We start from the raw sequence: 26,526 nt of genomic DNA on the forward strand, positions 1-26,526 counted from the left end.
TAAATATTGGACTAGCGCAGCCAAGATAACTAAAAGAACAGCACCACCACATGGCCGGAAGAGGAACGACATGCTCTACTGTCTGCGGCTCAGCCCAAGGCCCGCCCAACCTACTGAGTCTGACCGCCCCAAGGGGACAGGGACGGGGACGACGAGGACAGGTAGTATCCCTTTAGCTTAAACTTCTTAAGCTCTTCTATGGACTTATGCAAAAGACATAACATTTTGGCAGAGAGGACTGAATTTGGAGCCAAGGGAAAAAAGCCATGTGCCAAGTTGAACATAGCATGGCATAAGAGGAGCCTGTAATTCTTCCTGCTTCCTTCCTCTCTCTCACCCAACCATTCATCAGCCGGCCTGAGGCTCAGCCTCAGGGCAGCAGAGACCCTGGCCCTTTACACAGCCATGGTGGTGTGCTGGGTACCTCTTGCTGGGTCCCACTCAGATGCCTACAAGGCATGGACCATGTTCTTTTCTAACCTGAATGACAGATACCCCCTCCCACAATAATCCGTCTAATACTTAGACAGTATTTATTTAGCTTTTTTTCAGCTTCCAGTCATATCTTCTTTAGGCTAAATAAACCTAGCCTCATTAATTTCCTCGGTTGAGCACAGGGCTCAGGTCCCAGGGGTCTGGAGACTGGCAGGTAAGCCCTGCAGCCCACTAACGACGTGAGTTACTTCCGCTTTCCAAACATCAGTTCCTACACCTGTAAAATGGGGATTATAATACCTCCTTGATAGGCTAACTGTGTACAGAGTGCCTGACATACTAAGAACTCTCGATAAATGGTAGATATTTGGGTTGTCATTTCAAACCAACAGCATGATGGATATAGCTTGCTATGCTGCATTCCTACACACTCAATCACAGCCGTCCATCCCAGTGTGACAAATGCAAAAATCTATCAATATTATTTGAAGCAAATTTTTGGCTCATCACAGAAATATACTTCATGCTTCTCCAGAAGTTATGGTGGAAGAAGAGACATCAGCTCTATAATCACACCACAATTTGATTCCTTCTGGGGACGGGAATTAGGCTGGACTCTTCACCAAGGCATAGTGAAAGCAAATGTGTGAGGCTTAAGGCAGGAACCTGGAATTCTTCCTTAGTCAACATTAATGTATTAGCAGCTCCTCTGGGTGAAGCCCAGTATGAGGTATGGGGGATCCAGTAGAATCCCAGTTCCTTTGGAGCTATACCCAGTAGGAAAAATATGCATACACACATAATATGCAAAAAAATACATGATTCATCAATTACAGTACGGTTAGTTCTCTGAAATATAAACATAAGGTTCTATGAACAGTGCTATTTGTGCCGAGACCCAAAGAAGAGCTAGATATGAAACATTCAAAGTCTCAGAGATCAAGGTGGAGCATGTCCTCTCTCTGGTCCTCAGTTTCCTCCTGTGAAAATAAGGGGGATGGGGGAGGTAAGATCAATAGTTTTCTGGGTTCACCGGAGCCCTGTTTTTTTGTGAATGTGTCTCAGAGCCCGCCTTGGGGGGGAATTGATGGGAGCCAGGCAGACCTGACTCTGAGCTCTCTACTCAAAAACTGCACGTGTCAATTACCTCAATTCAACCATCACAATGTCTACATATTTCAAAGCATCATGTTGTGCACCACAAATATATACATTTTAATTTTTCAATTAAAAATGAATAATAGGAATGAATTTTTAAAAACAAATATTTGAATACCCCTGGATGAGACAGCCTTGAAGTTGTTTTCCAGTTCTCATAGTCTGACTCCATGGCCCTCATCTGGAAACTAAAGGAAGAAATACACTCTGTGGGCAGAACCTTGGGGGCATCATTCTCGTCAAGGCAGAGAAGAGCCCAGAGCCAGGAGGGCAGACCACAGGCGGTGTGGAAACACAGAATTTACATGCAAGTTCAGTGACAGCTGCATTGATCCACTGGTACTTGTGCATGGTCATGAGATCAAAGGATTAACAATGCCAACCATCCTAAAACATACATTGCCATTCCAAGGACTCCTTGGAACTCTTAGAATTCTTATAAAGACCTGATCTGGGTGCATATCAAAGATGGCCCCTTCTTCGACATTTTGTAGTAGAGCAGCCATTTGACCATCAATCACATTCTCCCGTCTCTGCATTGCTGATTGCCAGGTCACAGCAGACGACTCCTGAGACCATGAGGCTGTCTGTTCCTGATCCGGCTCTCCGTACTTAGAATGCCCTCCCTTCCTAGCCTCCTGGAGCAACAGGCTGACGGGCTGTCCCTGTGAGCCAGCCAGACAGAGCATTAACTAGGAAGATCTGTGAGAAGTCTCAACTTCCTGCCAAACTTCCCATTAGCTCTTTTACATCTCTCCCTCCCTCTTTTCTTCTCTGTCTCTCTTCCTTGGCTAACTTGCTTTTCTGTTCCCATGCCCCAACTTCTGCAAACTTCCAGACTCCTTTAAATACTAATTCTTAAATTGGAGAGTGGTCTGACAGAGACTTATCATTCCCTTATTAAGTTTTAGGGCCTGAACCAGAAGGTGTTTTCTTGTTGCAAGAATATGACCTTTAAATCTGGACAGCAAGACTAATACTAAGACATTATTTGAAGATTCATTTCTGGAGCCAGTACAAATCAGGCATAATCCCATTGCCGCACGCTTACTCAAGTGCTGCTTCCAGGGTCACAATTTTTCAAAAATGCATTTATGCCTAATGCTCATGGAAGGTAATTGAGGAAGCAAAAAGAAAGAGGGAAAGGTGGACAGGGAAATGAGAAATGGTGAAAAGGATGAGGGAAAAAGAGGAAAAGACAGAGATGAAGGTAGAAGTAGAGGAGATGAGATAAAGGCAGAGTGAAGGCAGATGATAAGAAAGGGTGATATGGTTTGGCTGTGTCCCCGCCCAAATCTCATCTTGAATTGAAGGGACCTGGTCGGAGGTAATTGAATAATGGGGGCAGTTACCCTCATGCTGTTCTCATAATAGTGAGTGAGTTCTCATGAGATGTGATGGTTTCATAAGGGTTTTTTTGCCCTTTTGCTCGGCACTTCTCCTTGCTATTGCCATGTGAAGAAGGACATGTTTGCTTCCCCTTCTGCCATGATTGCAAGTTTCCTGAGGCCTCCTTGGCCCTGCAAAACTGAGTCAATTAAACCTCTTTCCTTTGTAAATTACCCAGCCTCAGGTATTTCTTCATAGCAGCATGAGAACAGACTAATACAGAGGGAAAAACAAAGGACATGTTGTTTTATTATATTAAAAAATTGCCTGCAGTAATAAGTAGCATTATTTCCTGACTAAAGCTTTACTACATTTCAGGAATAAAAAGCTAAATGTGTTTGGATAGGATAAAGCATAAAAAGGCAAAGCTTTCAATACAGGACAACTTAGAGTGGGATGTGTGCATATGTGAGTGGAGAAGATGGGAACTGATACAAGGAAAGGCACGGGATTTGGATTAGACCATTCCAGCCGACATAGACACAGAAAGGAACCTTGAGTCAGCAATGATTTTTAATTTGTAGGATCCCAAATTGCTGAGATAATTGGAGAAGAGAACTAGGATTTCCAGGTTTATTTTGCCTGCTATTGCCCAGAAAGAGAAAGAGATGGGAAATGTGTTTGCTTCATTTCTCTTTTCCCAACACCCACATATTCTACACTGGCTTTTCATGCAGTGGCTACTTGATAAAAGAGAAAGCTGAATAATGAGATCTTCCAGATGCAACACAGGTGATCTTTCCCTTGCTTTCTGTGGTTACTGTGGGTAGACTCCAAGTCTCCCTGATCCCTCAGTTCTGCTTTTCCTGGGGATGGCCTCCACCTGTCACTACTTGATAGGGCCTCAGTGGCCTCAGATTTCCAACCCACCCTAGTGTTTACTGTCACAGGACCACTGACTGCCCGCTCTCCCCGCAAAGTAGTGGGCCTTTACTCCTGGCTTTACTTAGGTCAGATAATTATTTCCCTTTTGTGATGCAATTACAGAGAACAACTACAATGGCCAACTTTTATACTCACGGACAAGCAAAGATGGAGGTCAGAATAATCACCAGCTAAAAGGAGTGTGCCTTTAGGAGCTAAAGGTTTACATAAACGTTCCCAGATATCAGTGCCAGATGGTGAAGTCTTGAATTTGAGACAGAAACTGACTTCCTGAATTTAAGTTCAGCTGAGGCGAACTCACTCTGGGATCCAAGTCGAAAGATATTCCACATCAGGTCTCAACTGTGCATGACATACAGGCAATGTAAAACAAATAGAAAATTCCACAACACTTGTATGCCCTGCAGCAACCCCTGACTCATCAGAATGGTGGTACCATCTATAATCAGACCCTTCATGCCATCAATACTTTTGATAGGCTTGTAAAACAAAGATGGCAGCTGCCTAGCATGCTGTTATTACTTCTCCCCAAATCCATGACAGACTTTGCTATTTAAATGTAGTCCTCTTTCTTGCTGAGCTTAAACATGATCTCAGAATTCTCCTACCCACACACTGGACTTTCTACTCATTATGAAATCTATTTGCCCTCCTCATTCTCAGACCCTCAAGATCCTGTAGAATCTGTTTCCCTCCAAAGTACTTTGTAAATGCTTACAATGACATTCTGCCTTCAGTGTGCTTACCTCTTATGAACCCATATGAATGATGCTGATACTGAGGAATTTCACATCAACTGTGCAAGAAGCGCATTTCTCGGAAATATCAATGAAGGTATTTGGGAAGGGGTCTTTTGAAACTTTGAATGAGCTTCAGCTCATGTGTGTACCCAAATACACATCAGTGATTCTCAACAAGAGGGAATTTTACTGCCCACCCCCCCATGGGGGATATTTGGCAGAGTCTGAAGATAATTTTTTTGTTACAACTGAGGCATGATACTGGCATCTGGTGGGTAGAGGCCAGGGATGTTGCTGTATACCCTGCAATGCACAGAACAGACTCTAACAGCAAAGAATTATCCTGTCCAAAATGCCAATGGTACATTGAGAAACCATGGTACACATTAAAGCTGAGTATTTAGTGTTAGAAAGAATGTTAGAGAACCTCTCATCCAACTCCCTTGTGGGAGTAACACAAGAGATGTATAGACAGCTCAGCAGAATTAGCAAATAGGCTATACATCCTGCTAACGGGACACTAAAACCCGTTTTATATGTGGAGGACAGCAAGCTATTGCAGTTCTCCACCAATCTATTAGAACAGGTAAATAGAGATGAGAATGATGAATGTTTAGATCATTGGTTCTATGCATGGATGTTAGATTCAGGTAGTAGGGGGCAGTACTGCCATTTTTACACATGGGAAAAAATCACAAATCATGTTTTCATTTAAAAATTTGGTATCCCAGTACTGAAAATTATTTAAAAAAGAAAACCAAACAAAAAATTTAGTCAACAAATACTTATTTCAGGCTCTTCATTGTGCCGAGGCAAGTAATACAACAACCAATACAGATGACGCTCTCCCTCAAAAGCTTGCAGTCTGCTGGAAGAGACAGACAATAGCAATTTTGTCACAATGTAATCAAGTCTGAGTTGGGAGAGCCTGTAAGAGCACTGGGGAGGGGCATCCGAGTTGTGGCAGTCAGGGAAAGGATTTTCAGAGGAGGCAATATGTGAGCTAAGCTCTAAAGGGAAAGAAGAAGTTAGAAATTCTAAAAGCTGAGCCCCAGCACTGCACACTCAGCCTACTAGGCACGGCCGTGTATTGAAACCCTAGCTACATGGTCTGAGCCTGAATCAAGCTGTGTTTGCACTGGCTATTGGTTTTTCCTGGGCTGAGGCATTATGTTCCTGATCAACACAGTTAACAACTGACATAAGACTACTTTCACAGTTTTACACATCTAGGTAGGTACAACTTATATCAGGATGCTCAACCCTAAGCTCAAGAGCTAAGGAAAGTGTATGTGCGGGAAAGTAAGCCAGCCTTACTCAGCTCTCTGGGCTCCCTTCCCATGAAACATCAAGTCCTCCATGCCAAGGCTGGGCTGGGGGGATTTGAGAGATAGCTTCTTTCCCAAGGCATGACATTCACAGGCTGGCCTACCAGGTTGCTCTCAGCATCTTTTCCTCCTGCAATTCAACACCCCCTCACCTTGCTGCATCAAACACCGGGCATTTGGGAGCAACCGAGGGAGCAGATAAATAATGAGAACCGAGATGCCAAACCTGAAGGAAGTTCAGTCTGAAGAATGAATGGTCCTCTCCCCAGAACCCACAGGTAACACTTTTCCATCCCTTCCTATCTCCAGGGCTTCACAGCCCCTACCTCTTCGCTCCCCCATCCTGCTCTTACCACCTCCACTCTACCTGCAGGTCTTTAAGCTGTGGATAGACTTGCGTCTCATATCAAATTCAAATAAACTAAATGAATTCAAGCTTCAATTTTTCTAAGCCTATAAAGGGAAACAGTATGTGATTTGGCTCTTTCTCTGTGCTTACAGTTGACAGAGATGTATGGATGGGGGAGAGAGAGTGTTTTTATTTTTATTTATTTATTTAAAAGTTTTATTAAAGTTCACCTATTACCCACAGGCCTCAGGCTCCCTATAGAGAAACAAATATCACAATTGAAGCAGCTGGTTTCCAAGGTACCAAATTAAAATAGATGAAGAGGTAAGGAGGAAAAAATGAGTAAAAACATTAAGCTAAGACTTCTTCCCTCCCAAGTGCATTGTGCCTGCTATTATATTGCACACATGAAACTGACTCCCAACGTAATTAGGCCAGGGCTACCAGGCAAAAAAATCCTCAAATTATTCAGAACCCCAGAGCTATTCTTTTGCAATCACTCAAGTAACTGAGAAAAGAGTCAACTTTTAAATATAAATTTGTTATCAGCATCAACATTGTCCAAGCAATTCCCAACACTCCACCTGCCCAAGAATATAGACTCATGAGCTGAGCTGAGAACCAAACACAGGAATACTGCTCTCCAGCCAGCCAAAATCTTTTCTTGCACTGGAACCTGGAGTTTATTTCAACAATCTTTAGGGACTGCTGGCTCCGTTAGACAGAGGTGGAGGGTCCACCAGCTCCACAGTAGACAATATACCCCCTTTAGGGTCCATTGTCTTGGTGGCATTATGTATGGATAATGTTTATTTTCTCTCTGTGGTCATGTACCTGGAACAGCCATAATATTCTCTATCTTACCCCAAAGACCCAGCACATGACTTTATCGCTTTCAAGGTCAGAAATTAGCCATAGGTGCTTGAGAAATAGTAGTTCATGGAAAATAAAAAGAGCGAGCCATGGGGACCAGAGAGTATCTTTCATTAAACCCAGAGGGGAAAGAAATAGCCACCCTTCAAAAGAGGTGCTTACTGGATTTCAGCAATGCTGCCAAAACTTCAGTGGCTGCCCTGGGGAAAGAGAAAGAAAAGTAACAGTCAACGTTCAATGGTCTTTTTGTCAGCACATGGATCCCACAGCCAGCATGCCCATTGCCACCCCATAACAGACCCATGATTAACCAGGTAGCAGGCAATCTATTGATTGCCCCGCTGACCATTAAAGAGGCATAAATGCAGAAATCACGCTGAGCGAAGTGTCCATCTTGTAGATGGGTCTCTGAGGTCCCCTCTGCTGCTGAAAATCTCTTTCTCTCCCCTGCTTGCCTCCCACCTTCCACCAACTTCCTTGCACAGAGTGGCTCATTTTTCTATTATTCATACCAGGCAGAGCTCTTGTCAGTCTCTTGATTTGTTTCTGGAAACATGCGGAGACTCTGGAGGATGGTCTGGGAAGGAGTGGGCTTGGGGGCTTAGTGAATGTAGCAGCACAGTGCAAACTTCTTGAAACACTCATACCCCTGGGGATGTAGTGGAAAATGCATTCACACATTGGAAAGAGAGGCTGTTTCCTTAGGGTGGAAAATAGTTATGTCGGGATTTTTCTTCCAAATTCATCGCTTTCTTCCATGGAGGAATGTCACAGTCTTTGCAACAAAGGGACGCATATGAGAATGAAAAATACTTTTTGACCCACATCTTAGTGATTTTTCAATCTGTTTCCTGCTTCTGAGAAGGTCACACAAAAATCTACCTACAGGGCAGAGGAAAACTTCACTGGCATTGAGGGCAGTGTGGTATCATTATAGGGAGGAGAGCTGTGTTTGCTTTTTAAAAAAATAGAAGATTCTGTGTGGCCCTAGTAACTTAACCTTAAGGCCTGCTAAGCAGTGATCTGTTTCCACCACCTCTCTCAGGATTGGAGGAACAGGCCAAAGAGGCTAGATCACACTTCCAAGACTATACAGACATGTCAGTAGAGCTGGGTTCCCAATCCCAGGAATCTTGCTGCACACCTCTGCTTCCTCCCCATCTGTTGTTCTCCAGAATCTCTCACTGGCCCTACCCTGGCTTCTGCCTGGTCAATGAAAGTTCACTTTGCAATATATTAGCTAATACTGAACAACAGAGCCAGCAGTAAAAAGGAAGATAAATGAAAGAATAAATATAAAGTAAAATACAATAGAAAAGCAGTACATGTGAAAGCGTTGCTCCCCATAACCTACGAGGCACTTCTGCAAGAGCAAAAGCCTGAAATTCACAGGCCCCTGTGCAAACCCGCAACTGGGATGACACCCCAGCTCAGGCAGACCAAAATGACCATAGGGCAGTTATAAAGAGGGTGAGGCTAGCTTTCATGGATGGACTACTTCATTTATCCTTCAAACGGTTTTCCTCTTATCAACTTTCAGCTTCTTCAATCCCACTGTTGTTGAATCCCACAGAGTTTTGGCAATGGTGGATTGAAGACGGAACACATGGAAAGTGTTTCTGAAAATTCAAGTTGTGTGAAAAATCCAGGCGCCATAGTATATGGGGCCTGGCTTGGGCTGGGGCAAAAAGAAAATCAGTGTTTTGGGAAAAGCAGGACAGCCTAATTAATTTCATCAAAATGAATGAGCAGAGAAGAAGGAAACCATAGAAACAGGAAAAGAATAAGGATGTTCCAAGCAAGGCACCTAACCCAATCCTAGCTCAGAGGCCAGGTCTCTAAGGACCACATTTCTAATTTCCATTGCATTTTTGTTTTAGGAAGTTCACAAATGAGGTAATGATCCATTAGATAATAGTTTTATGAGACAGACTAGTGGTGGGGAGGGACAGGTGGCAGACAGACCAGTTAGGAGAATAAGCAACAATAAGGTCTCAAACCCAAAAAGTAGCATGAAGGAAGAAGGGATGGGTTAAAGCCATATTTGAATCTTGCTACTCAAAGTGTGGGTCTCTGACCAGCAGCCTCACATTTTCTGAAAGCCAACTAGAAATGCAGAATCTCAAACCACATTCCTGACCTGCTGAATCAGAATCTTTATTCTAACAGATAATTTATATGCACATGAAAGTTTTAGGATAATTGGTTCAGGGGACAGTATCAATATGGCTTAGTTACTCTTTCGATGTTGAGAGAGCAATTCAAGGTGACTCCCAGATCACAACTCTCTAGAAAATACCTAATAATATGCTAACCTAAATAAATATTAATCCGAACAGTGACATTATATAGCAGGAAATGCATGATAAGTGTCACATTCATCAAAAAAATTGAAGCTTATTCCTGAGAAACTAGAAAATATTTATTTCTTCCTAGGGCATAAGTGGGAGATCAATGTTTAGTGCAGCAAAGGGCACATTTAGGGCAATGATGGAGATAAGGTTTGAGGCCAAAGTCCAATATTCTAAAGAGTTCACATTCAACTCTATAGGTAATGAGAAGCCATTTGGTTTTTCAAATCGAGATGATGTGGTGTCAAAATGGAAAAGTGAGAGAGAAGTTGCGAGCAAAAAATTAACAACAGGCCGGGCGCGGTGGCTCACGCTTGTAATCCCAGCACTTTGGGAGGCCGAGGCGGGCGGATCACGAGGTCAGGAGATCGAGACCACGGTGAAACCCCGTCTCTACCAAAAATACAAAAAATTAGCCGGGCGTGGTGGCGGGCGCCTGTAGTCCCAGCTACTCGGAGAGGCTGAGGCAGGAGAATGGTGTGAACCCGGGAGGCGGAGCTTGCAGTGAGCCAAGATTGCGCCACTGCACTCCAGCCTGGGTGACAGAGCGAGACTCCGTCTCAAAAAAAAAAAAAAAAAAAAAAAAAAAAAAAAAATTAACAACAGCCGACGAAAGGTGAGCTGTGGAGGATGAAGGAAAGTGAAGAGTCAGTGATGGCCTGGAATAGTTAGGCTAGGTAGTTAGGGGAATAAGAGAGCCATTAATAGACTAAGGAGAGAAGTTGCAGTGTTTAGACAAAACAATGATTTTGATTTTGATGCTGAGTTCAAGATGAAGGGTACAACAGAAGACTACATGAAACTGTTTGGAATGCTGCTGGAAGCATCATACAGAATTCAGGAATGCAAACACAGTTAGGAATATACATTTATGAATCACTACAGCAGCAATGATCGTCATAGCCAGGCAAGCAGGTGATATCTGAGAGGAAATTCAATCAAGAGCAGAACAGAGGGCTGCGCCAGGAAAACATTAACACTAGAGGGTAAGAAATCCCTAAAGGGTCAGAAGATAGGCCAGGCGCGGTGGCTCACGCCTGTAATGCCAGCACTTTGGGAGGCCGAGGAGGGCGGATCACGAGGTCAGGAGATCAAGACCATCCTGGCTAACATGGTGAAACCCCGTCTCTACTAAAAATACAAAAAAATTAGCCGGGCGGGGTGGCGGTTGCCTGTAGTCCCAGCTACTCAGGGGGCTGAGGCAGAAGAATGGTGTGAACCCCGGGGGTCGGAGCCTGAAGTGAGCCGAGATCGCGCCACTGCACTCCAGCCTGGGCAACAGCGAGACTCTGTCTCAAAAAAAAAAATAAAAAATAAAAAATAAAATAAAATAAAAAGGAGTCAGAAGATGTGCATTTGAGAAAATAGGAGACCTGCAGATGATTAGTTTGGAAACTGAACGTCACTAGACTGTCTAGGCACACTGTTTTTCAAACTGCAAATTTTGACCCAATAGTGCATTGTAAAATTTTATAGGTATCAACTATAGTTTTTAATGAAATAGAAATCAAAATGAAATTCAATATATCAGAGTCATTTCATGTAGCAAAGGTTAGCAGTGATCTGAGAAATTTTCATTTCAATGCACGAACATACACTTGTGTAGCTACTGGGAATGTGATGTAAGTGCTTTCCTTAAAAAAAAAAAGTTTGTAAAGATGTTGTTTGGGATGTAGTGTCCATATAAGATCTGTATAAGAATAAACATCTGAAATCAACTAATGAGCAAACTGAAAGCACTTGATCTCCCATACGCAGTGCCCAAGATCCAGACATGGAGTCGCTCACGTGCATGTCACCAAGAGGCTCTTTATTTTTGGTTTATTCAGTGGTTACATGTCTGCAGTGCTGGTCCACTCTGAACATTGCTGCTCTGCCACTTGTCTGCTCCCACAGCAAAGCGTGAAGAAAGAAGTGAAACCTATCAGAGCTGAGGCAACTACTCTGTCAACCAACTGCTAAGCCTACAAAAAGCAAAAGTTTAAGCTGCTAAAACTTAAACAACTAAGAAGGCATTCAGTTACTTCCACTCCAAGAGCCAAGCCCATTGTATTGAGTGCATGAACTGGGCCCACAGTTAGTGCCTTTGGAGTGCAAGACTGCCTTCTGCTGGATGTGTGCCTCTGACACCCATGGTTCTGGTAGCTGCACTGATTTTATAGAATAGGACTTCCTTTTTTTTTTATGGAGTTTTGCTCTTGTCCCCCTGGCTGGAGTGCAATTGTACAATCTCAGCTCACTGCAACCTCTGCCTCTTGGGTTCTAGTGATTCTCCTGATTCAGCCTCCCAAGTAGCTGGGATTACAGGCATGCACCACCACGCCTGGCTAATTTTTGTATTTTTAGTAGAGACGGGGTTTCACCATTGTTGGCCCGGCTGGTCTCGAACTCCTGACCTCAAGTGAGCTGCCTGTCTTGGCCTCCCAAAGTGCTAGGATTACAGGCATGAGCCACGAGCCACGAGCCACGGTGCACGGCCTGAAGAGGACTTCTCGGGAGGGCACTGTTCTCTTAGAGTTTAAACTCATACCATCATCCCCCATTGTTTGAGCTTCCCTATGGGATGCCCAGGGGAGATAGAAAATAGAAGTACCAAAATGTCCTCCAATTGGGTGTCCCTGTGTTTATATCAATGAAAGAATCATTTCAGAAATTTTTCAGAACTTCTTGCTCCAAGAGAGTTATAACAGCCAAAGGCGAAGTGGAACGGCCCCTATCCTATCTATTTTCACTCTGTAGGATAACTCAGTTAAGATTCTAGAGGTCGCAGTTCACTTCCACTCTCCTCTTCAGAAAAAGCTAAGCTTAAACTATTGGGAAATTTGTAAATATCCTCTTGTTAAGATTTTAGCAAAACACCACAGAATTGCAATAGTTCAATTTACGTCTTCAAGTTGAAGTAAATTTTAAGACCCATTACAGAAGAGTCTTGAATATTTATCATCCCTATTTAGGGAGCCCCTATAAATGCCAAGCAGCAAGCTAAATGTCCCATATACATCATTATACATCACATTTGATCTTCATGGGAATGCTAGAGGGTGAAATTATTAGTCTTGTTTTACAAACAGCAATAATGAAGTTCACAAAGGGTAAATAATCTTCCCAAGCTTCAGCAGCTAGCAAGAGGCAGTATTCACTGGGCTTGATGGCTCATGCCTGTAGTCCCAGCACTTTGGGAGGCTGAGGAAGGGGGGATCACAAGGCGAAGAGTTCAACACCAGCCTGGCCAAGATGATGAAATCCCATCTCTAGTAAAAACTACAAAAAATCAGCTGGGCATGGTGGCAGGCACCTGTAATCCCAGCTACTTGGGAGGCTGAGGCAGGAGAATTGCTTGAACCTAGGCGGTAGAGGTTGCAGTGAACCGAGATTGTGCCACTGCACTCCAGCCTGGGCAACAGAGTGAGACTCCATCTAAAAAAAAAAAAAAAAAAAAAAGAGGCAGCATTAGCTACAAGTCTACCTCTGGGCGAATTTAAATCTAGTGCTCCTAAAGTCTTCTCTCTACTTTTAACATAATTCTAGAAAGAATCTAAAATATCTCTCTGTGCAATATTTTTATCTTTCAAATAAGGATTGTGGAGATCAAGAGGTTAGATGACTGGTGCAAGGTCAGAGGATTCATACATCACAGAGCCAATGAAGCAAACAACTTGTCCAGCTTGAGTCCACTGTTTGATTCAAGATTCTACAAAGCACAGTTTGGTACAGCTTAAGTGGGTTTGGATGTTCAATGGTGGTCATGGAGACAAAGAAAAAGAACTCAAGGAGAAGCAAGCCACAGGCATCTTTGAGTGGCAGGACTGAGTTGCTAAATTAGGAGGTAGAGGGCTTGGGTTTGAAGCTTGGAGCAGCCACTTTTCTGCTTCTGGGTTCTGGGTTTATTTGATCTCTCTGAATCTCACAGGCTTTCTCATTTATAAAGTGGGTATAAGATCTAACTGATGGGATGGTATGAAGAGCGAGATAAAGTAAAATTTAAATTAAATTAAGTTAAAAAGCTTACTACAGTCCCTGAAATATAATATTTTCAGGTTGGTCCAAACGTAATTTTTGCCATTAAAAGTAATGGCAAAAACCACCATTACGTTTGTACCAACCTAATAACTTGAATGTCATTGTTGGATCATGGAAGGTGGAATGGGTACCAAGTGAGGAAGTGGGTTTATCTCTGTATATGTGTTTGCAGGCAGTGAGCCTGCAGGGTCATCATTCACCAGTCAGGAGAGGTCACTGGAGAAAAAATATGCTCCTATCCCTGGGTATATGGAGGAAACACAGGACCAAACTATCTCTTGGAAATCAAATATTCTGTGGCACAGATGGCCTAGATATAGCAGTGCCACCAATATTAGTTGTCGATTGCAGTGTAATGTTACCACAATTGTAGCAGCTTGAAACAATATTCATGTATTATCTCACAGTTTATGTGGGGCAGGAATCCGCTTAGGTGGATCCTCTGCTTAGGGTCTGACAAGGCTGCAATCAAGGCATCAGCCAGGGCTGAGTCTTCATCTTGAGGCTCAACTGAGGAAGGATGTTTCCCAGCTCAAACACGTTCTTGGCAAAATACCTTTCCTTGCAGTGCCAGGGCTAAGGACACTGCCGGCTTCCTGTATCAACAGACAGTAAGACCACACTGCATTTCTACAGGCTAGCTGCAGTTTCTACAAGCCACCAACTGTTCGTTGCAATGGGGGTTTCCCCAACATTACTGCTTACTTCATCAATGAGGAAAGTTTCTATAGAGAGTATGTATGCAATGGCCTCTTATAACACAATTATGTAACATAATCACAGGGGTGACCAGGGATGACATGTCCTTACCTTGCCATATTCTGTGCGTTAGAAACAAGTTTCAGCTCTTTCCCATCCTCAAAGGCAGGAAATAACATAAAGGTATAAATAGCAGGAGGTGAGGATCATGGTGGGGGGCCACCTGAGAGTCTGTCCCCCACCCAAAGCTTCTTGCAGTGTTTAGCATCCAGATACCAGGAACCTAACATTCATTTCACTAAGACATGACTCTCCCCAGGCTTCCCCTTTTCAGAGAGTGGAAATACTATCTTCCCAGAAGCTGAACATGCACCCTTAACACTACCTGCCCTTTCCACCTACATCTCCATCATTTCCTCAAACACCACTTTGTAACTTCTAGAGTGCTCTTATGTTGTCCATTCCTTTAGATCTCTGCTGTCGTCACCCTAGCCTAAGCATGTGAGGGTCTGGTACTTTAATGAGAAATGTAATTTCTAGAGCTATTGGTCCTTGGTTGGAATATATATTTTAACTTCCTAGGTTATTCCTTAGGTATATTAGAAAATATAATTAAGCAAAAAGAAATGAAATAAATTAAAATCACCCAAATATCTCTCACCCAACTACTGCTATAGCCCCAAAACTAATCCATCCATATCCACTCTATATCTCCTTCAAGCTCTTCTCCAGTCTGCAGCTAGAGTGGTCTTCTCAATCAGAGGCTCTAATTTGAGCACCCTCACATTGCTACCCCACATCCACTCTTGCTCTGGATAAAAATCCAAATCTGAAACATGGACCAGGAGGCCCTACTGAATCTGGCAGATGCCACCCTCTCCAGCTTTGTCCCACACCACTTTCTCTTGCTCTTTATACCTCTGCCCCACTGTCCTTTTTCCAAGACCTAGAGCATGTTCCCATGACTTGTCCTTTGACCTTGCTAATGCTGCAGCCTAAAATGCTCTGGGCCTTTCTCCCCTTCTTTACCTGTATCTCATACTTCATCGTTTACATCCTAACTTAGGTGTCATTTCCTGTAGAAAGACTCCCTTGACCCCTAGTCCTCTGTTAGGTACATTCATCCTTTTTTCCTCTTTTCTCATTGCACAATTTAGTTTGCAGTTATTCACTCAGTTGTGTGATTGTTTTATTAATGTCTGTCCCCTATTCCACTCTACAAGCTCCAGAAAATAGAAAACATGTTTTGTTTTGTACTATTCTACCCCTACCACTTAGTCTTATTTGAACACAGATCACCATCAAATGTTTGCTAAACCTTTTTCAAAAGCTAGGCACTGGTCTAAGACCCTTAGTTATATTATTCTTTCATTCAACAAATATTTACTGAGCACCTGCTATGTGTCAGGACAAATTGATAAACCAAAGACTCTTACACCCAAAGAGCTTACATTTGATGGAATTAAAGTGAAAGGAATAGCCAATAGACACAAGTATTTTTGAAAAGTACACTAAATTAATATTCTTAGATATGATAAATGCCATGGGGATAAAAAGAAAAAGCAATAACAAGGTAAAGAGATCAGCTGTACAGGAATGGGTTACAAGATTTAAAAGGTTGGCTGGAGTAGACTTCTTTGATAAAGCAACATATAAACAAAAATATGGAGAGGAAGTGGTTGTCATGCAATTATCAGGAGAAGCAACTGCTGAGCTGAGGGGACAGCCAGTGCAGACACTGTAAGGTGATAATAGCCCTGACCTGTTCAAGGAACAGTGAGATGGACAGGGCTGCTAGAGTTGAGATGACAGGAGTGGAGCACGACTGAGATGAGGTAGGTACTATAAGGTCTTTGGCTTCACTGTAAGTGGAGGATTCTCTACTGGATTTTGAGCAATGATTTGGCGTGTTTTAAGAAGACTTCTCTGACAACTCTTTTTTTTTTAAAGCACTAGGAAGACAAGAGTAGAATCCAGAGACCAGTAGAAAGCCATGTGGAGCAAACTAAACACAGCAACAAGTAAAAAGGATTACACACAGGAGTAAATGGGATTTAGTCCAGGAATGCAGGGTTGGTTTGACATCTGAAATTCAGTCAATGTAGTAACCCACCATAATAATAGAATAAATAATTTGAAAATATCTGATCATCTCAAAACATACAGGAAAAGTATTTGATAAAATCCATCACATTTTTCTTACAAAATTATTCAATAAGATGGAATCAAAGGAAACTTCCTCAACCTGATAAAGTGGCCTACAGAAAATCCACAGTTAATATGATACTTAATGAAGAAAGATTGAATACTTTTCCCCTAAGATCAGAAATAAGATAAAGACACATATTCTGCTACCTCTGCTTAACATTATACTAGAGATTGTAGCCAGGGCACTTAGGCATAAATGAATAAATAAATAAATGGCATGTAGGTTGGAAAATAAGAAATAAAACTATGTCTATTTGCAGATGGCATGATCTTGGGCACAGAAAAATCTTAAAGTCACTAAAAACTATTAAAACTAATAAACAAGTTTTGCAAGGTGGCCATGATAACACATCAACATACAAACATCAATTGTATCTCTATACATTAGCAATGAAAATTCAGAAATGATTTTGTTTAAATCCCACTAATCTTAGCAGCAAAAGGAGTACAATTCCTGGTAATCAATTTAACAAAAGACATCCTTTTATACTGAGAACTAGAGAACACTTGAAAAAATATTGTTAAAGATTGAAATAAATAGAAATCACACAAGTATCGTTTTTCACCTAACTATTGCAATAGCCCCCGAAATGATGCATCCATATCCACTCTAGGACCCCTTCAAACTGTTCTTCGTGGTACAATTGAAGTGATCTCAAGAAGCACGTGGATGTTTTAGATTTAGAACTGATGGGATCTCTTGACAGATTGCTGTGAGATTGCTGAGAAAATACTAGCTCAGTTACTTCTTATAACAATCATCATTTTACAGATGAAGAGACTAAGAAAGGTAACTTAACCTGCCTGAAGTAGCCATGTTAGAAAGCAGCAGATCTGGAATTTCACTGGGCATCTGTCTCACTCCAATATCAGGTACTTAACACCTGCTGTCCAACACCACATTGAGCACTGGCACTAGCAAGTTTTTCTGGGGAGATTTCAGAAAGAAGGAAGAAGGTGGCCCTATAATTTAATCCTAGAGCCTTACTAGAGTTGGCAGTGGGACAAGGGGTTGTTGCAGCGGAAACAGAAAGTGAAAAACCAAAGGAGTTAGCCAAACAACAGGTGGATAAAGCAAGAGAAACTTTAAAAGGGACTGAACATGTTGCTTAGAATACCATCTGCTACAGCGCCGGCCTCCTGCCTGGATTGAGAGGGACTAGCAGAATGGATAAAATCACACACACACACACACACACAGACAGACACACACACACACACACACACAGAGCCAGGTGACCAAGAAAAGTGGTAACACATGGATCTTGCTAATGACCATTTTCAAGGGAGAGAGGAGAAAACAGAAACAGAAACGGAGATGGCTTCTGCATGCTGAAAGGAAAGAAAAAGCATAAACATATGGTGCAGAAATGGAACCAGATCCTGTGCCCAGGATGGAAATTGTCCATTTTTCTTTGGAAACAAAGCATCTCCTCCCCTACAACTCTATCCAGATGCTGTCAAAGACAGACGCAGGAATCCTCATCAATCATGGGAAATTTTTATAAGAGAAAATGAAACCCAGATCTCAGACTGGTTTGGTTATGAATACTCAGCAGGGAGTGTGACAGAGGACGGCTACTGCCTGAGATGGAACCAGAAGCAGGGCACCGCAATCGAGGCTGGGAGGGTCCCATTCTGCCTAGCTTGTCATAAGCAGAGACTCTGCAAAGGAGAAATGGTTTTGAAGTACTTCCAAATTCACGAGCAACAACATCAGGACAAGGGCTCAGACAAAAGCTTTTGAGAATCCCCAGCACTGGGAAGGAAAAAGCTAATGTCTGAGGGGAAAGGAGCAGACTGGGATTGCAATAAGTTCTCACAAACAAGAGAGTCTCTTTCTACATAGAGGTGTGACTCTCAAGTTAGCACTTATGGCAAACATTACCCTTAAAATAATTTAACTTCCTTAAACAGTTCAAAAGTACATTACACATGGATGTACAACTCTAATCCTATACCGTAATATGTATATATAGAGGTATAATGAGTAAATAATATAATTAAGCATATATATGCAAAATAGAATTCTACAGAATGTTTGCTATTTGACTATAATAGAATATTTACTATACCACACATTTAGTTGAATTCTTATAAGTCAAATGTACCTATGATATAATCCACTCTTGATATATCTGGCAGCACAAAAGAAAAGATGTGATATCCTATCTCAATGCACAGCACAGAGCAGGCACCCAGCAGACAGTATCTGATTCAATAGATGAAAATGTATCTGATTTTGCTCCAGTTAAAGAGCACATTGAAGACAAACCTGACTGTTATGTGTCCTGTTTGATTGAGATGTAACATGAACATATGCAGTACCAAGGCTTAGCACGTTCCAGCATGAATGCAACCAGCATTTCAAAATGTTGTCATTCATACAAAGACAAATATTGTGCAATTCATTCCACTTACATGAGCTACCCACAAAACGCTGAGGAATAGAGACAGAAAGTAGATCAGTGGTTACCAGGGGCTGAGGAGAAGGGGAGTGGGAAGTTATTGCTTAATGATTACAGACAGAATTTGGGGGGTAACAACAAAGTTTTGACAATGTATAGTGGAGATAGTTCTACAATATTGCGAGTATAATTATTGACTGAATTGTACACTTTAAAAGGGTTTAAATGGCAAATTTTAGGTTATGTATCTTTTATAATAAAAAAGTAACAAAAAGAGTTGTTCTTGTATTTGATGACTAACTAGTCAGCCCTCTTTTTAAAAAGTTGCTTGGGTCTTTGGGAAAGGGGTAGCATGTGGCAAAGACCTACAAAGTGCTCCCTCACTTGGCAGGACACAGAATAGCAACAGAAAAGTTCACCAGCGATCACTGAGACCCGTGATTCTCAAACTTGAGCATGCATTGTGCATCAGACTCCTTGGAAGGGCTTGTTAAAACACAGAGTTTTAAGCTCCAGCCCCGAAGTTCCTGACACAGGAGGTCTAGGGTGGGACCTGAGAAACTGCGCTTCCAACAACCTCCCAGGTGTTGCTAATGCTACGGTCTAGGAATCTCACTTGTGAAACACTGACTGAGGCAGTGGGTGCTCAGTAGATCTGGCCAAGGGACTTTCTCGGTAAGAAGTGAAGGGAGTACTGCTAAACCATTTTTATTTCAGGTCAAATACTCAAGATCCTCCATGATGCCTCCCAGTAGTTCCATGATTTGTGGAACTCCAAGAAAAGATTTCATAAACATTCTTCTTTCCTAAATAAAACTAAGGACTATCACCTAAAAAAAGAGATCTTTGAGTTTTGAGGAACTGTTTCCTAACTAAGATCTGCAGTTCTAGACAGGAAGGGCAGTTATTCATTTTTGTACATATCACAAAGCCTTGCAATGATTCGGTGATCACTCCTTGATTGACAGGATTTATGATTCCCAGCATCCTTGGAGTGTTTAGAAATTAAGATCGTCATTAAAACCCAGATGATATGGGAAGACTTCAGTAAAACTGTCAGCCAGGTACAGTGGCCCAGGCCTGTAATCCTAGCACTTTGGGAGGCCAAGGCAGGCGGATCACCTGAGGTCAAGAGTTCGAAACCAGCCTGGCCAACATGGTGAAACCCCGTCTCTACTAAAAATACAAAAATTAGCCAGGCATGGTGGTGTACACCTATAATCCCAGCTACTTGGGAGGCTGAGGCAGAAGAAGCGCTTGAACCTGGGAGGCTGAGGTTGCAGTGTGCCAAGATCATGCCATTGCACTCTGGCCTGGGCAACAGAGTGAGACTCTGTCCCAAAAAAATAAAAAATAAAAATAACTGTCAATCCCACTTCTTTAAAGGATGCGATTTAGTACCAATAAAGTTCAACATTGGCCATAATCTCTCAGAGAACTCCAGGCACGCTGAACTATCTGAAATTCTCATCAACACACATGTTCTTGCATTTCTCCCCAGGGTTGAAAGCAAATTTCTCTCATCCTTTAGAAAGGCTTTTCCCCTTTGACCCTTTCCCAGCTAGCAAACTTTTCCTCCCTTATCTACTCACCTTATATCATCCAGCTCAATTCCAGCTCCCCCACTTCCTGAGTTCCAGACTCCATAAAGTTCTTCCTTCTCTGAGTTCTCATCACACTTTCTAATTTTCTTTATTACAACATTGTTTACGGTAACATGGAAATTGTGTATTTATGTATCTGACTTCACGTTAGTCTAGAAGGTCTTTGAGGACAACAAATATAATCTTTAAAATCTGAGCACTTATCATAGCACCTGCTATACAGTAATTTATAAATACATGTTTGGTGAGTAAATAAACTAATCATTGAAAAGAATGCAACAGTTGTCTGCTAAACTTAAATATACCTCAATGTTAACTCCACACTACTTCTAGAAACCACATAGAATGTGTACTGCAAAGGCAAGCCTTTTTTTAAAGAGAAAATAAAAAAGAGTTCCAGGAGACAACTCTTAAAACTCAACAGGATTCTGTTCTAAGATGGCAGAATAGGAACAGTTCCCGCCTGCAGTTCCCAGAGTGAACAACACAGAAAATGGTGATTTCTGCATTTCCAGCTGAGGTGCCTGGTTCATCAAATTGGGACTGGTGGGACAGTGGGTGTAGCCCATGGAGGGCGAGCTGAAGCAGGGCGAGGCATCTCCTCACCCAGGAAGTGCAAGGGGTCAGGGGATTTCCCTTTCCTAGCAAAGGGAAGCCGTGACACACCGTACCTGGAAAATTGGGACACTCCCACCAAAATACTGTGCTTTTCCAATGGTCTTAGCAAATGGCACACCAGGAGATTATATCCCATGCCTGGCTCGGCAGGTCCCATACCCACGGAGCCTTGCTCACTGCTAGCACAGCAGTCTGAGATGACCTGCGAGGTAGGAGCCTTGCAGGAGGAGGGGCATCTGCCATTGCCAAGACTTGAGTGGGTAAACAAAGAGGCTGGGGAAGCTTGAACTGGGCAGAGCTCACCTCAGCTCTGCAAGGCCTGCTGCCTCTGTAGACCCCAGCTCTGGGGGCAGGGCGTAGCTGAACAAAAGGCAGCAGAAACTTCTGCAGATTTAAACGAACCTGTCTGACAGCTCTGAAGAGAGCAGTGGTTCTCCCAGCACAGTGTCTGAGCTCTAAGAATGGACAGACTGCCTCCTCAAGTGAATCCCTGACCCCTGTGTAGCCTAACTGGGAGACATCTCCTAGTAGGGGCCAACTGATACCTCATATAGGTGGGTGCCCCTATGGGACAAAGCTTCCAGAGGAAGGAACAGGCAGCAATATTTGCTGTAATGCAATATTTGCTGTTCTGCAATCTCTGCTGGTGATACCCAGAAAAACAGGGTCTGGAGTGGACCTCCAGCAAACTCCAACAGACCTAAAGCTTAGGGACCTGACTCTTAGAAGGAAAACTAACAAACAGAAAGGAATAGCATCAACATCAACAAAAAGGACATCCACACCAAAACCCCATCTGTAGGTCACCAGCATCAAAGACCAGAGGTAGATAAAACCACAAAGAAGGGGAGAAACCAGAGCAGAAAAGCTGAAAATTCTAAAAACCAGAGCACCTTTTCTCCTTCAAAGGATTGCAGCTCCTCACCAACAACAGAACAAACCTGGATGGAGAATGACTTTGACGAGCTGACAAAAGTAGGCTTCAGAAGGTCAGTAATAACAAACTTCTCTGAGCTAAAGGAGGATGTTTGAACCCATCATAAGGAAGCTAAAAACCTTGAAAAAAGATTAGATGAATGGCTAACTAAAATAAACAGTGTAGAGAAAACCTTAAATGATCTGATGGAGCTGAAAACCATGGCATGAGAACTACGTGACACATGCGCAAGCTTCAATAGCTGATTAGATCAAGTGGAAGAAAGGGTATCAGTGATTAAAGATCAAATTAATGAACTAAAGCAAGAGGAGAAGTTTAGAGAAAAAAGAGTAAGAAGAAACGAACAAAGCCTCCAAGAAATACGGGACTATGTGAAAAGACCAAATATACGTTTGATTGGTGTACCTGAAAGTAACTGGTAGAATGAAACCGAGTTGGAAAACACTCTTCAGGATATTATCCAGGAGAATTTCCCCAATCTAGCAAGGCAGGCCAACATTCAAATTCAGGAAATACAGAGAACACCACAAAGATACTCCTCGAGAAGAGCAACCCCAAGACACATAATTGTCAAGTTTGCCAAGGTTAAAATGAAGGAAAAAATGTTAAGGGCAGCCAGAGAGAAAGGTCAGATTACCCACAAAGGGAAGCCCATCAGACTAACAGCAGATCTCTTGGCAGAAACTCTACAAGCCAGAAGAGAGTTGGGGCCAATATTCAACATTCTTAAAGAAAAGAATTTTCAACCCAGAATTTCATATCCAGCCAAACTAAGCTTCATAAGTGAAGGAGAAATCAAATCCTTTACAGACAAGCAAATGCTGAGAGATTTTGTCACCACCAGGCCTGCCTTACAAGAGCTCCTGAAGGAAACACTAAACATGGAAAGGAACAACCGGTACCAGCCCCTGCAAAAACATGCCAAATTGTAAAGACCATTGATGTTAGGAAGAAATTGCATCAACTAACGGGCAAAATAACCAGCTAACATCATACTGACAGGATCAAATTCACACATAACAATATTAAAATTAAATGTAAATGTGCTAAATGCCCCAATTAAAAGACACAGACTGGAAAATTGGATAAAGAGTCAAGACCTATCAATGTGCTATATTCAGGAAACCCATCTCACATGCAGAGACACACATAGGCTCAAAATAAAGGGATGGAGGAAGATCTACCAAGTAAATGGAAAGCAAAAAAAACACAGGGGTTACAATCTCAGTTTCTGATAAATCAGACTTTAAACCAACAAAGATCAAAAGAGACAAAGAAGGCCATTGCATAATGGTAAAGGGATCAATACAAGAAGAGCTAACTATCCTAAATATATATACACCCAATACAGGAGCACCCAGATTCATAAAGCAAGTCCTTAGAGACCTACAAAGAGACTTAGACTCCCACACAATAATAATGGGAGACTTTAACATTCCACTGTCAATATTAGACAGATCAACCAGACAGAAGGCTAACAAGGATATCCAGGACTTTAACTCAGCTCTGCACCAAGTGGACCTAATAGACATCTACAGAACTCTCTACCCCAAGTCAACAAAATATACATTTTTCTCAGCACCACATCACACTTACTCAAAAATTGACCACATAATTGGAAGTAAAGCACTCCTCAGCAAATGTAAAAGAACAGAAATCACAACAGACTGTCTCTCAGACCACAGTGCAATCATATTAAAATTCAGGATTAAGAAACTCACTAAAAACTGCACAACTACATGGAAACTGAACAACCTGCTCCTGAATGACAACTGGGTACGTAATGAAATGAAGGCAGAAATAAAGATGTTCTTGGAAACCAATGAGAACAAAGACACAACATACCAGAATGTCTGGGACACATTTAAAGCAGTCTGTAGAGGGAAATTTATAGCACTAAATGCCCACAAGAGAAAGCAGGAAAGATCTAAAATCGACACCCTAACATCACAATTAAAAGAACTAGAGAAGAGCAAACAAATTCAAAAGCTAGCATAAGGCAAGTAATAACTAAGATCAGAGCAGAACTGAAAGAGATAGAGACACAGAAAAACGCTTCAAAAAAATCAATGAATCCAGGAGCTGTTTTTTTGAAAAGATCACAAAATTGATAAGACTGCTAGCAAGACTAATGAAGAAAAGAGAGAAGAATCAAATAGACACAATAAAAAACGATAAAGGGAATATCACCACTGATCCCACAGAAATACAAACTACCATCACAGAATACTATAAACACCTCTACACAAATAAACTAGAAAATCTAGAAGAAATGGATAAATTCCTGGACATATACACCCTCCCAAGACTAAACCAGGAAGAAGTTGAATCTCTGAATAGACCAATAACAGGCTGTGAAATTGAGGCAATAATTAACAGCCTACCAATCAAAAAAGTCCAGGACCAGATGGATTCACAGCCAAATTCTACCAGAGGTACAAAGAGGAGCTGGTACCATTCATTCTGAAACTATTCCAATCAATAGAAAAAGCGGGAATCCTTCCTAACTCATGTTATGAGGTCAGCATCATCCTGATACCAAAGCCTGGCAGAGACACAACAAAAAAAGAGAATTTTAGACCAATATCCCTGATGAACATCGATGCAAAAATCCTCAATAAAATACTGGCAAACCGAATCCAGCAGCACATCGAAAAGCTTATCCACCATGATCAAGTGGGCTTCATTCCTGGGATGCAAGGCTGGCTCAACATACAAAAATCAATAAATGTAATCCAGCACATAAACAGAGCCAATGACAAAAAGCACATGATTATCTCAATACATGCAGAAAAGGCCTTTGACAAAATTCAACAGCCCTTCATGCTAAAAACTCTCAATAAACTAGGTATTGATGGAATGTATCTCAAAATAATCAGAGCCGTTTATGACAGACCCTCAGCCAATATCACACTAAATGGGCAAAAACTGGAAGCATTCCCTTTGAAAAGTGGCACGAGACAGGATGCCCTCTCTCACCACTCCTATTCAACATAGTGTTGGAAGTTCTGGCCAGGGCAATCAGGCAAGAGAAAGAAATAAAGGGTATTCAATTAGGAAAAGAGGAAGTCAAATTGTCCCTGTTTGCAGATGACATGATTGTATTCTTAGAAAACCCCACCGTCTCAGCCCAAAATCTCTTTAAGCTGATAAGCAACTTCAGCAAAGTCTCAGGAAACAAAATCAATGTGCAAAAATCACAAGCATTCCTATACACCAATTACAGACAGAGAGCCAAATCATGAGTGAACTCCCATTCACAATGGCTACAAAGAGAATAAAATACTTAGGAATCCAACTTACAAGGGATGTGAAGGACCTCTTCAAGGAGAACTACACACCACTTCTCAATGAGATAAAAGAGGACACAAACAAATGGAAGAACATTCCAGGCTCAAGGATAAGAAGAATCAATAGCGTGAAAATGGCCATACTGCGCAAGGTGATTTATAGATTCAATGCCATCCCCACCAAGCTATCAATGACTTTCTTCACAGAATTGAAAAAAACTACTTTAAAGTTCATATGGAACCAAAAAAGAGCCTGCATTGCCAAGACAATCCTAAGCAAAAGGAACAAAGCTGGAGGCATCATGATACCTGACTTCAAACTATACTACGAGGCTAACATAACCAAAACAGCATGGTACTTGTACCAAAACAGAGAGATAGACCAATGGAACAGAACAGAGCCCTCAGAAATAACACCACACATCTACAACAATCTGATCTTTGACAAACCTAACAAAAACAAGAAATGGGGAAAGGATTCCCTATTTAATAAATAGTGCTGGGAAAACTGGCTAGCCATATGTAGAAAGCTGAAACTGGATCCCTTCCTTATATCTTATACAAAAATTAATTCAAGATGGATTAAAGACTTAAATGTTAGACCCAAAACCATAAAAACCCTAGAAGAAAACCTAGGCAATACCAATCAGGACATAGGCATGGTCAAGGCCTTCATGACTAAAACACAAAAAGCAATAGCAACAAAAGCCAAAATAGACACATGGGATCTAATGAAGCTATAGAGCTTCTGCACAACAAAAGAAACTACCATCAGAGTGAACAGGCAACCTACAGAATGGGAGAAAATTTTTGCAATCTACCCATCTGACAAAGGGCTAATATCCACAATCTACAAAGAACTTAAACAAATTTACAAGAAAAAATCAAACAATCCCATCAAAAACTGGGAGAGGATATGAACAGACATTTCTCAAAAGAAGACATTTATGCAGCCAAAAGACACATGAAAAAATGCTCATCATCACTGGCCATCAGAGAAATGCAAATCAAAACCACAATGAGATATCATCTCACACCAGTTAGAATGGTGATCATTAAAAAGTCAGGAAACAACAGATGCTGGGGAGGATGTGGAGAAATAGGAACACTTTTACACTGTTGGTGGCACTGTAAACTAGTTCAACCACTGTGGAAGACAGTATGGCAATTTCTCAAGGATCTAGAACTAGAAGTACCATTTGACCCAGCCATCCCATCACTGGGTATATACCCA

The 26,526-nt window shown here is 41.8% G+C and overlaps 1 protein-coding gene across 1 annotated transcript in view; it reads right to left on the minus strand.

Moving 5' to 3' along the window:
- AGBL1 (AGBL carboxypeptidase 1) overlaps positions 1-26,526 on the minus strand; it is an 829,700-nt gene that overhangs the window by 676,957 nt on the left and 126,217 nt on the right. The window contains exon 6 of the mRNA XM_055277333.2: positions 7,320-7,357. Within this exon, the coding sequence (XP_055133308.2) occupies positions 7,320-7,357 (38 nt within the window). The remainder of the gene's footprint in view (positions 1-7,319; positions 7,358-26,526) is intronic.

The sequence above is a fragment of the Symphalangus syndactylus genome, chromosome 5 (assembly GCF_028878055.3).
Source record: "Symphalangus syndactylus isolate Jambi chromosome 5, NHGRI_mSymSyn1-v2.1_pri, whole genome shotgun sequence".
Taxonomy (NCBI): domain Eukaryota; kingdom Metazoa; phylum Chordata; class Mammalia; order Primates; family Hylobatidae; genus Symphalangus; species Symphalangus syndactylus.